At 44.5% G+C, this 15735-nt stretch overlaps 1 protein-coding gene across 2 annotated transcripts in view; it reads right to left on the bottom strand.

Moving 5' to 3' along the window:
* DNAJA3 (DnaJ heat shock protein family (Hsp40) member A3) overlaps positions 1 to 9764 on the bottom strand; it is a 29009-nt gene extending 19245 nt beyond the window's left edge. For both annotated transcript variants that reach the window (XM_006204323.4, XM_006204324.3), the window contains exons 1-4: positions 9534 to 9764; positions 4365 to 4498; positions 1055 to 1138; positions 116 to 316 (exon numbers count right to left, since the gene is read on the bottom strand). In XM_006204323.4, the coding sequence (XP_006204385.1) occupies positions 116 to 316; positions 1055 to 1138; positions 4365 to 4498; positions 9534 to 9744 (630 nt within the window). In that variant the 5' untranslated portion in view covers positions 9745 to 9764. The remainder of the gene's footprint in view (positions 1 to 115; positions 317 to 1054; positions 1139 to 4364; positions 4499 to 9533) is intronic.
* Positions 9765 to 15735: the final 5971 nt, after the last annotated feature.

Genomic DNA, 15735 nt, shown 5'->3' with positions numbered 1-15735 from the left:
ATCATTCCATTTAAGCCACTTTACCTTCTTCTTTGAGAAACAGAAACTGGCAAAATCTGTTTGCATCACACTGAGCAGCCAAAATTGGAATGATTCCTCAAAATGAGATGCTTACCTCCTGAGGCTGATTGAATACCCCCTGGAAATCTCCAAAAGAAGAGGATGAGAACTCCCCAAAAATCTTCCTGAAGAGCTCCTCTGGGTCGACAGTGGGGCCTCCTTTCCAGTAGCTCTGCCCGGAGCTGCCAGCCCCAGGATCGAAGCCAGCGGAGCCATAGGTGTCATACTGCTTCCTCTTCACCTCATCACTCAGAACCTATGGTGAAAGGCACAGCCGTCAGGGTCTCCCAAGCCTCCTGAGGCCCAGGGACACGGCCGCCAAGTAAGGACAGTGGTATCATCTCAACGTGAAATTTCCTGATCCTGACAACGGTACTGCGGTTATGGAAAAGAATGTTCTTGTTCTTAGAGAATACACACACAGAAGCACTTAGGAATAGAGAGATACCCTGTCCGCGACTTCCTCTCAAATGGCTGGAGGATGCACGCGCGCACACACACAGGAGACGTATGATACCCTACATGCACATCCCGAGGCCCTTCAACGCGGCCGAAGTCTGGGAGGAGGCCCACTTTCACAGAGCTCTGTAGTTGTTCGGCGGCTGTTTGCTGTCCACTTCGGCCCTCTTCTTCCAGGGCAGTGGTGGTCTACTTTTATAACACCCACCATCCCACCAGACAGCGATGCCCTACGTAGGAGCGGGGTCATCAAATAGGTGTGGAACTACATAATCCAACAAGGAGTTCCCAGACCCAGCTACAAGTCCCAGTGACCTGGGGAGCTCGGTTGCTACAAATTACTGGATCCTGTTCTCTGTTGAGATTCCAAGTTAGATCTAGTGTGAGACCTGGGAATCTTGTTTCTCTTCTAGGAGGTGATCTGGTGCAGGGACACAACCTTCACACTTCTAACAAGTCAGGTCCCACTGGGCAGCACACTGACGCACACACACAGCTGAATGACAGTGACCGCACACACCGGCGGGCCACATACCTCATAGGCCTCTGCCAGCTGGGAGAACTTCTCCTTGGCTTTGGGATCATCCTTATTCGTGTCTGGGTGATACTTCTTGGCAAGCTAAGGGAGGAAATAGTCAAATTACTATGAACATAGGATGATTACTAAAACTGAACCCCAGATACCAGTCACAACCTCACGTCCTTTGTAGCAGTTGTCTAAGATTTTGCAACCAATAGCAATTCTTAAAACAAGGTTTTAGACTTTAAAATAAACCATCTCTAACTAGACTTATTGTGATGATCATTTCACAGTGTATACAAATATTGAATCATTATGTTGTACATCTGAAACTAACATGTCAATTATACCTCAATGAAAACAAACAAAAAGCAAAACACATGCAGCCAGAATTAAGAACATACACTCCATGCATTGTGTTCAGTTTTCAAATTTGACCAAAAGTTTATTATTTAAGGGTAATAAATAAAATAAAATAAAATAAAATAAACCTTTTCTTCAAATCTGAGGTATATACACATTTTTCAACCATAACAAATCTCTAACAAAAATAACAACTAATTCTTTAGAACGGGCACCATTGTGAAAGACACAAAGCAGTGTATCTAGTAGATTATCACCTTTGTAAAAAAAAAAGAGGACAATAATTGGATAGGTAAGTAGGTGTATCTGCTATATAACTTAATTCTAGAAGAACATACAATAAACTGGAAACACCGACTGCTACTGGAGGGATGGAGATGAACGGGAAGGAGGAAGGCTTTTCACTGTGCACTCCTTTGCACTTTCTGAATTCTCAAAAAGAGAATGTATTACCTACTCAAAACATAGATTTAAATCTTAAAAAACAAAACAGGATCTCAGCAAGCACACTGGCATGCTGAGCAGCTCTAAAATGAGGGCCTCCTCCTGGCCACACCGAGAAGTGCTGTGTGCTCTGCAGGTCATCACTGTGTTTGCTGAGGCTCCTGATTCATTCCAAGTCTGGATCACCCTGATGTAAGGGTGAAGAGGGCACAGACTCCAGAAGATGAAAGTGGCTCAGGAGGCGTCTGGCTCCGTCACTGCCAGCAGCTGGCTGCTTACTCTGCTCCTGGAGATGCTGGACCTCACTCCAGCACAAGGAAGCACAATAGAGGCTGTGTGCCAAGTCTGAAGGGGGCTGTCTAGGCACGGGCCATACACCATGGTAGGTCACAGAGATGGTCCCAAGGTCTTGATCAAGGTCTAACCTCAGTAACTGCTCCATAGAGACTATGTTTTAAATTTCCAGTTTTAAATTACACAGCTCTACCTGATCCTTTCACTTCCACACCTGAAAACTTGGATGGTTCCCTACTGTCTCTTCAATTCAATCTCTAGTACTTGCTAATGGCCTCGTATGCCCCATTAAGGTGGCCCCACCCTCCGTCTCCCCAACCTCCTCCCACCCTTGCATCAGCTCAAAAGACATGCTATTCACTATCCCAAGCCAGGATCTCTGCTTCCTACCTCCAGTCCTTCCTCATTCCCTTACAGCCCAGTAATAAAAAGACAACTCAATTTAAAAATGTGCAAAGGAGTGGGCAGTATAGCTTAGTGACAGAGTGCTAGCTTAGCATGCACAAGGTCCTGGGTTCAATCCCCAGGATCTCCAAAAAAAAAAGATAAACCTAATTACCGCCCAGACCCTGCACACAAAAAATGGGCAAAGAATCTGAATATATACATAGTAAATGGCCAATAAGCACATGAAAAGGTGCTCAACATCATTAGCCACCATTGAAAAGCAAATCAAAACCACAGTGAGACACCACTTCACACCCACTAGGATGACTTGAATCAAAAAGACAGATAACAAGTGTTGGTAAGGATATGGAGAAACTGGAACCTTCACAAAGGCTGGTGAGAATCTAAAACAGTGCAGCCACTTTGAAAGAGTTCAGAAGTTCCTCAAAAGGTTAAATGTGGCAATTAGAATTACTATGAACTGATCCAGCAAGTCCACACCTAGGTATATGTACATACCCCAGAGAAATAAAAACATAGGTCTACACAAAACTTACACATGGATGTTCACAGCAGCACTACTCATAATACCAAAAAAGTGGAAACAATCCAAATACCCACCAACTGATGAATAGGTAAATAAAACATAGTATATCCATGCAATGTAATGTTATTTGACCATTAAAAGGAATGAAGTACTGATATGTGTTATAACGTGGATAAACCTGGAAAACATTATTCTAAAGTAAAAGAAACCAGTCACAAAAGCCCACATATCACATGACTTAACTTCTGTGAAATTTCCAGAATAGGCAAATCTATATATAGAAAGAGTAGGTTAACAATTTTAAGGGCAGAAGAGAGAGAATGGGGAATAAGTGCTTATGGTATGGGGTTTCTCTCTGAGGTGCTGAAAATGTTCTTAAATTAATTGTAGTGATAGTTATACAACTCTGTGAATATACTGAAAATCAGTAAATTGTACACTTAAAAAAAAAAGGCAAAAGGAAGGAGTAGCTATCCAAGCCATAAGCTGTTAGGTCTGATCTTGATCAGTATTTGGTTCACAAACATTAAGCTTAGACAAAGTTTTTGTTTGCCCACAAAAAAAAAAAATAAGGAAGGAAAATCAAGACTTTAGAGAAAATTTTTCATAAAAGTAATAAATAAAAATTTTTAATTTTATTTAATTTACTAACTTTATTAAATTTAATCTTCTTCATTCTTATATTATGATTTTCCTATTTTTATGTTAAGGTGCTCTTTCTTTTATCAAATGGTGTTAATAGATTGTACTTAATTACTTTTAACATCTATATTAGGCAAAATACAAAAGTTAGTATTCCTACATCAGTGCCCTCAGTCTTTTTTTTTTTTTTGGTCAGAGTAAAAGTCCAGAGACCACCGGTCCACGTGCCACTTCACCCATCAGCCCAACACATCCTGGGCCACGATGGTGGGAATTTCAGTTTCTGGGTTAAGAAAAGAATTCTAAATCCATAAACTTTTAGCTGAATGCAAAGAATGACGATCTAAAATAAAACTCAGACCAGTATATCTACTGATCAGAAGATGCAGAATAAATTTAAGTACAAAAACAGCCCTGGAAAAAGATTTTTTTTCAACCTTTGGTTCTGACTCTCCTCTTTATTCTGAAGCACCAACCAGCATGGCATCATGCACTTGAGGGACATGGCCCAGCGAAGCCCACCTTTATCATTTCGTTCCACACTGTCAGCTGCGCACAACCGACACGTACGAGCATATACCCTGCAATGCTCAGGATCAGACTAGATCGACAGCTTTCCTGTCTCTAAAATGTGGCTTCCATACACACCTGATAATAGGCTTTCTTGATCTCCTTCTGGCTGGCACTTCGGGGCACTCCTAATATCTGGTAATAATCCTCTTTGGCCATAGGGGCGCTCGTGTGGAAGGAGGCAGTGCAAACAAAAGGGTAACATTTCACTCCTAAAAAAAGAACAAAGAACAAAGAAAAGAAAATCACTCTGGAAATGTACTCAACAAAAGGTAACTGAGTCAACAACCAGCAGGGTAGTACCTGTAAAGGAGCAAACACGTCACAGCTTTAGGGCCTGTTCTCCTCCAAGCCCACTGCAGACCAAACTCACGCACTTCAAAAACGGCTAAAGCCACTGTATGTGAAGACTATAAAACAGCGTTGGACGGGGCTGATTCTGGCTGGATTACACTAGGGCTGTAGCCTCACTGTACCTCTTAAGGAACCGCACCCCAGATGGGGGCTGCACCTGAGATGACTGAAAAGGGACTTCGCTCTCCTGCTCCACTGTCGGAGCACGCGCCAGGTGCCAGGTACTCCCACATGCCTTGTCCCACTCAGTGCTTAACAACTCCCAGGTTCTTCCCCTCGACCATGCAACCCTGGGTATCTGCTTACGGGGTAGTTCTCAGAGTGTGGTCCCTGAACCAGCAGCATCATCAGCTTGTCAGAAATGTAAATTTTCCAGCCCCACCGAAACCTGAATCCAAAATCCTGGAGGTAGGGTCCAGCAAGCCCTCCAGGTGATGATTTGAGAGCCACGGTGCTAAAGAAATGGTCCCCGGTCTATAGTCATAGATCTCTCTGAGAGAATCCGATAAAAGTGCTGAGCCCTCCCCTAAAAACAATATGTACACATATGTATATACACACACACACATGTGTGTATATAGAGAGACACACAAGGTTAAAGGGTCCTGTCCTGAAACCTCTGTTCACCCCAGAGTACACAACCCGAAAGGGATCAACACACAAGGCTGCTCCCCTTCGTCCCCTCTGCACCCCCCCCCTCCTTTCAGGCCTCTTGCATCAGCAGCTGGGAGGAAAGGCTGACAGACACATGTACTCAACTGCCTTCTGGGTATGGAGCAGAGTCCTAGCTGGACTGGCCCATCACCAAGTGAAGGGAGGAGGCTGCTCTACAATTTTAAGTCCTGCCTCCTAACCCCCAACCTATCCTGTGACAACTGAAGATGGGGAGGGCGGGGCGGGGTTGGGGAGTAGAGGCCAAGTTAAGGCTGAAGAGGGAGCAGAAGTCAAGAAAGGGAATGAGAATCATGAGGCAGCTCCTGGCGTTAAGTGGAAGGTTTGCCTGCCAAGGAGAAGCTTCTGGATTCAGCACTCATTCATTCAGCAGTCACTCACTGAGCAGCTCTGCTCGCCAGGCACTGGGCTCCAGCAGCAAACCATTCAAAGGCCCTGCCCTCTAGGAGCTTACATTCATTCCAGACCTTAACACTGTACTAGGCACCGAGGATACAAGATGAAAAAGAGTCAAAGTCAGTGCCCTCAAGGAGCGTACAGCCCCACAGGGAAGTGTGAGAGGCCATGTGTGAAATGGTATTAGCACGCAGGGATGCAGAGTGAGAATACACAAAAGGGTCACCTAACCTGGGTCTCTCAACCTCCACACTACTGATGGGATCGGGTTCTTCTCATGGGTCGGGTGGAGCACAGTACTATTGTTATGGGCTGAATTGTGACCACCAACCCCCAAATTCCTATGTTTTAAGTCCTAACCCCCAGCTTTTCAGAATGTGACTGGATTTGGAGATGGGGTCTTTAAAGACAACCTTGCTAAAACACTGGTCGTGGAATTTTACAGCCTCCAGAACTGTGAGAAAATAATTTCCCATTGTTTAAGCCATTTAGTCTGTGGTACTTTGTTATGGCAGCCCTATGTATTTATTTATATCCTAATATATCTAGGTATTTATAATACAGTGTTTTTAGCAGCAGCCCTGGTCAACCAGTTGCCAGTAGCACCCCCCCTCCAAACTAGCCACTGAAAACATCTCCAGAGATTGCCAGATGTCTCCTGGAGGGTAAAATAACTCCCAGTTGAGAACCACTACAACTCTATCTCAGAAATTCAGGGTAGGTCTTCTAAGGCACCTGTTGTTAAGCTGTTAAAACTAGCTAGGCTAAGGAGGGCTTGAATCCATCCAGATTTATGCTTGTAGTCCCAACACTGTTTGCAATAGCACCCTCTTTCACTTTCAAAAGCACTCCATTTAGTAGCTAAATCATACGATCACCTTTGGTTTGGAGGGAGAAAGTTCTTGTGCATTTAGGAATTGTAGGTACTGTGATGTAACTAGAGAGAGAGGGAGAGGGGGAGAGAGGGGGAGAGAGTGTGTGTGTGTGTGTATGTGTGTCAAGGACCTTCTGCATTTCAGTGCAGATACTATGATGTAACTAGATTGGAGACTCATGGGGGCGGGTAGGCGGGTGATAGAGATGATGGTGATGATGATTAATGAGGCCTGGGAATAAAGAGAAGGGCCTTTGAACTATGCTAAAGAGCCTGGATTTTATCTTGAGGGCAATATGGAGCCTCAGCAAGTGCTAAACAGAGAATCAACCAGATATGCATGAGAAAGAGCTCTCAAAAAAAATAAAACAAGGATCGGGAGAATACTTAAAATTTATGGGCATGGAGGGCTGAGCATATCCAGGAAGCTTGCAGGATAAAGGATAATCAGACAGAAGAATGAGGAGGAATGGTCAGATTGATTAAAATCAGAACCAGGAAGCAGATCTATATTTTCAGTATCCCCGTTACTTGTTCTCTGTTGCTGCAGCTTAGATTTTCTGGCACATGAAAAGCAGACAGGGTGGGAGCAGTAGGGATTAGAGACTACTGTTATGTTTCTCCAATCAGATTTGAGAAAAACACCAGAGCTAGTTTCTTAGTGCTCCTGTACTCAGCCCTGCTTCACTCAGGAGGGAGAGGTTACCTCGACTCATCTTGCCTCTCCTATCACCCCTTCCAATCCAGAAGGCGGAGGCTGGTAGTGGCAAAGGCTCTGGCAGCTGCAGCTTCAACATCATAAGAGAATTTAGGCTTGGGTTAGAACAGGGGACAGCAATGTGCAAAACTGCATATAAACACAAATCACATTTAACTCATACAAGTTTGATGACTTCTGACATTATCCCAAAGGTATCAATGATTAGCAGTAATTAGAAAGAGTTCATTTAATAGACACATTTTCCCCCAAGATATGACCAATAAATGTCCCGCCCATTTTAGAATAACCCAGAAGAGGATTAGTCTCCAAGTCGGTCCAAGAATGGCCAACCCAGTGTGAAATAACTACCTTCTGCTCTGGGAGAAAAGTCGGATTTAAAGTGTTGTTTTTACATCATCTAATTGCACTACTGGACTTGAGATGTTTGGGGGATGAGTTCATGACTTTAGATGTGGTAATAGAGTGCACCTTGAAGGATGCCACCTCTCACATGTGTTCATCACCTGATACAAAACATGCCCATTGTGGGCACTGGGCTCACTCGGGGAAAAGGAAAGCTGACTGCAATTCCTTACACATCAGGCTCAGCACTTAGTGCTTGTCTGTCTCTCACCCACGCATACACAATTACCAAAAAATGTTCCCCAAACCTGTACAAATGTGGTATGAACAAGTTTAGCTTAATAAGCATCAAAAGAATTAATATCTGAGCAAAAAGATGCAGTCAAATTCTATTCCAAACAACCTTGACATTAGAAAACATTAGCAAAACCTAAAAATGACTACTTTTGCTCATATTGAGAAATACAGCGTGACATGGATTCAAATAACCCTGAGGAAACCTTGATTACTGCTCCATCCATGAAGAAATATAAGTGGTAGGAACAGAATAAAAAAGTGGGATCACGTGACCAAAATCACATCCAATCTCTTTGGTCTTTGCTATATCCCCAGTACCTATAACAGTAACTGGCATATGACAAGCCCTCGATATATACCTATTAAAATTTTTTTCAGTTAAGGAATGGAAGGCACAAAAGGATTACATAATTTGCTCGGGTCTCACACACGCTACTGGAGTAGTGTTCACTGTATAAGGTAATCACAATTACTGATATTTTAATAACTAGCTATTATGTAAGCATTACAAAACTGGATCTCAATAGGAAAGCATCTTGTGTAAACTACCTTGTCAGACCCTTTAATTAATCATCTCTGTAAGTTTATAGATAGTTTAAACTATCATTTGTACAAATTCTAGGGGACACAAACATCTAGCACAATTCAGGCACATAGTTGGGTGTTCAGTGTTTCCTCCTTCCTTATCTCACTATAAGGGAAGTCATTCAACACATAACATAAGAAACCATCATGGCTAAGCACTTAAAAGGCTCAGTATATATTAATTCAACATCACTTCCAGCATTAAAAAAGCAGGAGGTTTTGAATCACGACTCTCCCACTTTCTAGCTTTGTGACATCCTACCAGTTACCATCTAAGCCTCAACTTATTTATCTATAAAACAGAACAATAGTCTCTATCACGTGGAAGTGATCCATGCCTGGTACATAGGAAATGCTCAATAAATATGAGTTTGCATTTTTAGCAAAATAACCAACATAAAGATTTCTAAAAAACAGTAAGCGTGCCTTCCAATTTACACCGTGTGATGGAAAGAGCGTAGTTCTGAAAGAACAGCTTTGGGTTTGGGACAACTCTTCTTATCTAACTTTATGACCTTGGGAGGGTCAACTCCTCTGCTAGAACCTCAGTTTCCCATTCTTTAAAATGGGGATGATGATCCCCACGTTGCAGGGCTGCTGTTAACAAGTGAGATGAGGCACAAGGTGCTTAGCTAGCCCAAGAGCAGGTGCTCACCGAATGGCCGTTACCTCTTCCCTTCCTCTACAGGCTAAGAAGTAGAAAGGAGGGAAAGGAATCGGGCAGAAGAACAGCGGCAAGCCGGAAAGAGGCCTCCAGAAATGTTGACAGAGAGGTGAAGGTTCAAGGCCTGCGGGGCGTTTCATCCCCGCCGCCGGGGGCTCCACGCAGCTCTCCTCGGTTCACCGCTTCTAAATAGCCATTTGAGCCTCTCTGCCTCCTGCGTGCCCATCACCCGAAGTGATTCCGCAGGTAGGTCGGAAGACAAACTCCACCCCGCAACCCCCGTAACTGGAGCGAAACGAGTCACTCCTTTCCCCTCACTCGGGGGCTGGAGCCTGCCCTCACCTGTAAGGCTGACACCGGGTCTCAATGTCAGCAGCGCCCCGGAACCGCGAGCTCGCAGGGAAGGCGCGAAGGCGGTGACGCTCAGACTGCGGCCCAGCGATGCCCCCACCACGCCCCCCACGGGCGGCCGGGCTCCTCTCCCCGCTGCAGCCGGCAGCCGCGGGAACCCGACGGCTACAAGCAACCAGCGTGTGGAGCACCGCGCCGCCATCTTGGGCCGGGGACACTGCGCCTGCGCCACCCGGCTCAAGGCGGCCTCACGAGGACAACGCACGCACGCAGCGCCGGAGCTTCCGGGGGCGGGGCCTATTGCGCGCCCAGGCAAGAACTCGTCTTTTGCATGCGCATCCTTACCCAATGCAGTTCCTTGGTAGCCTATGCTGAGATGTTTGCTCTAAGAAGTGCTACTAAGTAACTTGCCTTGAGGAGCCTCGTCATTCCGTGCTGGACGACCAAGACTGCACCTTATCCGTGTAAGGACGAGGTCGAGCGTAGCCGAATGTAACTAGTCTGGGGGGGGGTGGTCTTGGCAAGGGCCGGACTACAAATCCCGGCGTGCAATGCGACCGTCAGTCTCGCAGATTCCAGCGTGCAGTGCGGGCTTCCCTCCTCCTGACCCTGAGACTTAGTTATCCTTGCGTGAATCTTACTCACCCGATGTCCTCGGGTGGCTGGAGTCTCTGCCCTCTTCTCAAAGCCAGGCCTCAAGCTCACTTTCCCTCTGGCTGATTCCCATGATCAGGAGACTGTGATCGCTCAGCTCTCTCCTAAGCGTGTTAGCCTTCTCCAAACGTGTAGTGAACTTGCCGATCGCGGAATGCGAGCTGAGCTACCCAAAAACGAACTTAATAAATGTTGTGAGCACCTACTAGGTGTAACGCATGTTCTAGAATGTCGGGGATACAATGATGGATGACATACCATCCCTGCTTTGGAGGAGTGCACGATGAGTCGAGAGGGACAGGCTACTTAGCAACTAGATGACATGATCAGTGCTATCGTAGGTATAAACAATTACAGGCACACAGGTAAGAGTTTCTCAGACAGAGGTTGGGGCATTGGGGTGTCAGGGAAGGCATCTGAAAGGTTAATAACATTCAAGTTGGACTTTGGTGAAAAGTGCACCAGGTAGGAGTGGAGGGGGAAAGTATTCTAAGTAGCAAGAACTTCAAAAGCAGATGTCTAAAGATGTGAAAGTGCTTGCCCTGTTTCCTTATGCTTTAAACTTGACGCGTGTGACTAAGGATGAGGCTAGAAATGTAAACCTGGCCTAGTAAGTCCTGCGAAGAAGTTTCCACTTTCACACTCCCATCACCACCATCCCTAACAATAGGAAGGGAACCTGAAGGCTACAGGATGAGTTTAAGATGATCTGTGCTTCTTGCCCCCTCCCCCATTATGCAGGAAACTTTTATGTATGTGGATTTTAATCTGGGGTAATATCCATAGTGTTCATCAGTCAAATTCTCCACAGGCTGTGAGATTGAAAGGTTGAAAATCACTGGTCCGGTGAAGAACAGTTATGAAGCTGTTGTAAACTGCAAGGAATAGTTTAGAGTTTGGGCTAGGGAATTTAGAGGACTGAGATGAGCAAGGGGCATTTTAGAGAAACAAGGAAATGTCATAGGATGGGAAGTAGAAAAAGTTTTTTGTTTTTTGTTTTTATAGTCAACAAATATTTAAATGTCTCCAGCATAGTGGTTAAGAATAAGAGTATGGACTCTGGAGTCAGACTGCCTGGGATTGAATCCCAGCTCTGCTACTTAATAGCTGTGTGTCCTTGGGCAACTTACTTTACCTCTCGGTTTCCTTTCTCTAAAATGGGAGACATAATAGTAACTACTTAAAAGAATCATCTGAGGGGAGTGAGATAATCCATGTGAAGTCTTCATACTATACTTGGCACATAGTAAGTGCTCAATGTATGTTAGTCCTATGCTCCAGGCTCTGTGCTAAACACTGGGAATACCAAGCCGAATTCACACAGTTACTTGCCCATGGGAAGCCCAAAACCTAAGGGGAGGAGAGGAGGGAGCTGGTTGAGAAGTACAGCTTTCAGGAATAAAAGCTGAGAACAAGAGCCAAAGGGACTTTCATTTACCATCTCAGAGTGAGTTAGCAAGTAGAGGAGGGCTCACTAATATGAAAACTCTGTCAGCTTCCTAACTTCCTCATTTTGGGGTATTTTAGTCCCCCCAATTTATTTCCCCAAAGTGATTAACAGTGAAAATCCTCCACATTGAAAGGGGGTGTGTGTGTCCTTATTTTAGGGGATAGCAGGAAAGTTGATTGTTAGAGAGCCCATATTTCCTCTTATGAAGCAGAGAACCCCAAGGGAATCGAGTGTGTGACGGTGGCTACCAAAGGCAGGAAAACAGAACCCAGGACAGAACCCAGGAAGCCTCTGGCCAGACTCCCTGTCTCGGCCTGTGTGTGGTTTCTCTCACTGCTAGTCACCATAGAAAAATAGGAGATGACACAATTACTGAACATGGGTAGCTTACAACGCTTGAGAAGTCCTCACAGTAGTGGTCCTTGGTTTTCGCTTCCTGAATCATCTTGAGTTGATGGTTGTTTGAATATACTTTTTTGTGAAATGAATATCCTTTTTTAAAATGATCTCCAGGCCACAGTGATGCCAAGTAGGAAAGTAGCAGTTTTGGAGAAGATAATGAGTTACTGTTATTTGGACGTCTATGGGGCCAATTTCAGGCAATTGGTGGCCATGGAAAGATCTGAAAACCTTAGCTATGCTAAGAACGGTCTCCTTCTAGTTCCCAAAGAACTTTCTCGTGTTTTTTGTTTTGATACAATTACAACCCTGTGGGTAAGTAGGGCAGAGGCTATTCGCATTTTCACAAATGGCGCCGCCCTCCCAGCCCTGCAAAACAACCCCAAAATAAGCTCTGAAAAATCAGAAGACTTGTCCAAGGTCACACAGCTAGTGAGTCAGTCAACTAAGATCTAACAGCAAGACCAGATTCCTTTCAACTGTGTGCTTTCATAAATTGTGGTCGGTAGTTCTCAGTCATATATCCCTTGATAGTTTACAGAGCACTTTCTCATGCAGAATTTCATTTGCTTCTCACAACAAGGGGAGGCAGGGCAAGTATTTATTACCACCATCACCTGCAGACTTTCACTGCCATCCAAGGACTTCAGCTGTGAAGGAACACAAACGATCCATCCCCGTCTTGTTGCCATAAACGGGGATGAACACATGGGCCACACCTACCCACACTTTTAGACAGAATATGTCATGGGTCCCCTTCTCCTCCCGCCCCCTGACACTGCCCCCTTCTCCAATCTAAAGCCAAAAACTTTAGCTTTAAGGAGAAACAGATGTTACTTACAAAAGGCACACAAGTTTCGCAAGCATCTCCCCTTCTGCATTTCTCATTTTACTATTCCACTGGGCCCTTTCCAGCTTTCCTGAAGCGGGGAGATCTGTGAGACCCAGCAGGGAATTTAAGTATGGTCCTCCAGTGTGCCGGGCTGAAGGCAGAGGGAGACAAGAAGGTCTAATCCACGACTTCCAGTGGAAACTGACCATCTGAGGTACAGTGGGGCTGGCCAAGTCCATGGCTACGTGATGGATGGCTGTTCCTTCCCCACATGATTTAGGAACCCCTCCAGGGAGGGAGGAAGGGCCTAAGCCTTCAGAGGCAATAAAAGCTAGCTCAGGATTTCTCTAGTCATTTCCTTTCCTCCCCAAGAGAATATGGGACAATTCCAAGGGGCTGTGGAATGTGGGACCCAGATGTTCCCACATACGACCTCGGCAGTGGGTACGGTTCCCTGCAGAAGGAGGAGATGAACTATGTTCTCGCCTGGCTCCCCTGGGTATTCCCCAGTGGGACCTCCGTGCTAATGATTTCCCTTTAAATAAACCACAAATGGCCCCAGCTGCCAGCCAAATACTCTTCTGCCCAAACTAGGCTTAAACTTAAGCAATGTTTCACAAACCTGAGAAATGAAAGGAACTCTTATAAGGGGAAAAAACAAAATCACAGATGCTGAGAATAAACCTCTGGTTCCCCTGGTGATCAGTAGACTCCAATGTGAAAGATGTCACCTTAGAAAAGGACAGTCTTTTTTTATGAAAACATTCTGTAGTTGTGAATTATCATCACATAAGTTAAAGTTTGTGTTTCTGTTAAAATATTTTGCAAGTTCTTGTAAAAAAAAATCAAAAACAAATCACTGGTTGGAGTAAGACTTCATAGTCCCAAGAACACATGGGTACACCTCCATAAACAACAAAAGAATAACACAAGGTGCACTGTTAATGTTCTTCCCCATTTTTGAAATGTATTTTGTTGCTTCACTGTTCGTTCCTGTGCTGAAATAACTAGTTACCTTTCTGTGCTGTTCCTAAAATGAACAAGGCAGGGCTTGTGTATAAAAATGTTTTTAATGTGTATTTTAATAAACAACCATTTCAGGGGCAGATAACTAGCTTTAAATACTCTGTTGTTGGCACTGAAGGTGTCCTCATCCACCCCTCTCTTGCAAAAATTCTAATTTATGGGAACTACTGACTTCACAGAAGATTAAGGGAACATTATGGTGGAAACTTGTTTCTTTGGCATCACGGTTTAAAATAAAGATGCATCCTAAGGCTCTTTAATACTTTGGTGTGGATTTTTTGCTTTCTTCTTGCTTGTTCCTTTTCTTTCTGCTAATATCCCTTCCTTCGGTTACATGAAGTATTTTGAGTTTTCTAGGATGAGGACTTCACTACAATTCACTACAATTCCCAAATTCTTGTTCGTTATTAATTATTCTTGGAAATAGGACCTATGAAATTTAAATCATTCTGCCAGGTGCCAAGCTAACCAGACATCCTCCCCCTGCTGGAATTTGATCTGCCCTTTGATAGATTGCCTTTTATGGTAGAGTGGTGTCTTCTAGCATTCTTCTAGACAGACAGTGAAGTGGAGTTTCTAGGAGTGCAAAGAGACAAAGCTGATGACTTGCAGGCTTGAAGGACTGGAAGGTTCTTGCAGGCTGTCAGTTCAACTTTGCAATCCATGAAGTTATTTATTCTGCTCAAGTTTGCAGCAGCCTTAGGGCTCTGAACTCTACTAGAGTAATTTTCTCCAGCCATAATGGACCTGGGAACATGTGAGTTGCTCCCTCATCCTTTGATAATGTCCCTCTGGCTCTTCCCTCTCCCTTGCTGTGGCACTCAGGTTGGTCACCATGGCAACGGAAAAGTGGACATTCTCCTACTTTGCTTCCACCAGACCCCAGTTTGTGGAAATAGTCACATGACCCAGTACAGCCAGGGTTATGGCCTCTTTCTCTCCTGAGAGAGAAAAGGTCAGGGGTCACAAACCCAGGTGCCAGGGCCAGGCAGTTGCAGTAAAATAAGAGGAAGGTGGCTGTGTTTAAGACCACAGGGGCCAGAGGGACTGTGGTGAATTGGAAAACATGCTTCAAAAGTAGCAAGTGCTCCTCAGCTCCAGCCCATGTTAGCCATGTGGGCATGTGGCCCTAGTGTTGCCAGATCTTTCAGTGATTTTTCGCTTGTTTGTTTTTGTTTGAGGAGGGGAGGGTAATTAGGTTTATTTATTTTTAAAGGAGAGACTGGGGATTGAACCCAGGAACCCATGTGTGCTAAGCATATGCTCTAACACTCGAGCTATCCCCTCCCCCTAGATTTTTCAGTTTTTCAAGAGATACTGAAATCCAAGCTTTTTTTTTTAAAGCTTCCCAATTTTGTGGGGGGAGGCAGGGGCAGTAATTAAGTTTACTTATTTGTTGTAATGTAGATACGGGGGAGACTGAACCCAGGACCTCATGCGTGGTAAGCACACACTCTACCACTGAGCTATACCCTTCCCATCTGCCGAAGCTTCCCAATTTTTAAAATACTGTATGAACCAACTAAAACATATCAGTAGACCAGATTTAGCCCATGGCATGTCCATTACCTCTGGGGAGTAAAGTCTTTCACACTTTCTGGCTGCCCATTTAGGCCCATCTGACATAATGGTACATTCAAAAAATATGTAATTCAGGGATAACAATGAAGTGACATCAAGTGACAACAATTTTGGGAGGTTTGCAATGAACCTTTCCAATAGGTGTACAGTTGATTTATATATACTTTTTCTTGTGGGAAAACACACATTACATAAAATGTATCATCTTAACCATTTTGAGTGCACAGTTCAGTTGTATTAGATATATTAAT

Source organism: Vicugna pacos, chromosome 18, assembly GCF_048564905.1.
Source record: "Vicugna pacos chromosome 18, VicPac4, whole genome shotgun sequence".
Classification (NCBI taxonomy): domain Eukaryota; kingdom Metazoa; phylum Chordata; class Mammalia; order Artiodactyla; family Camelidae; genus Vicugna; species Vicugna pacos.
This window is presented reverse-complemented; position numbering and strand designations above follow the sequence as displayed.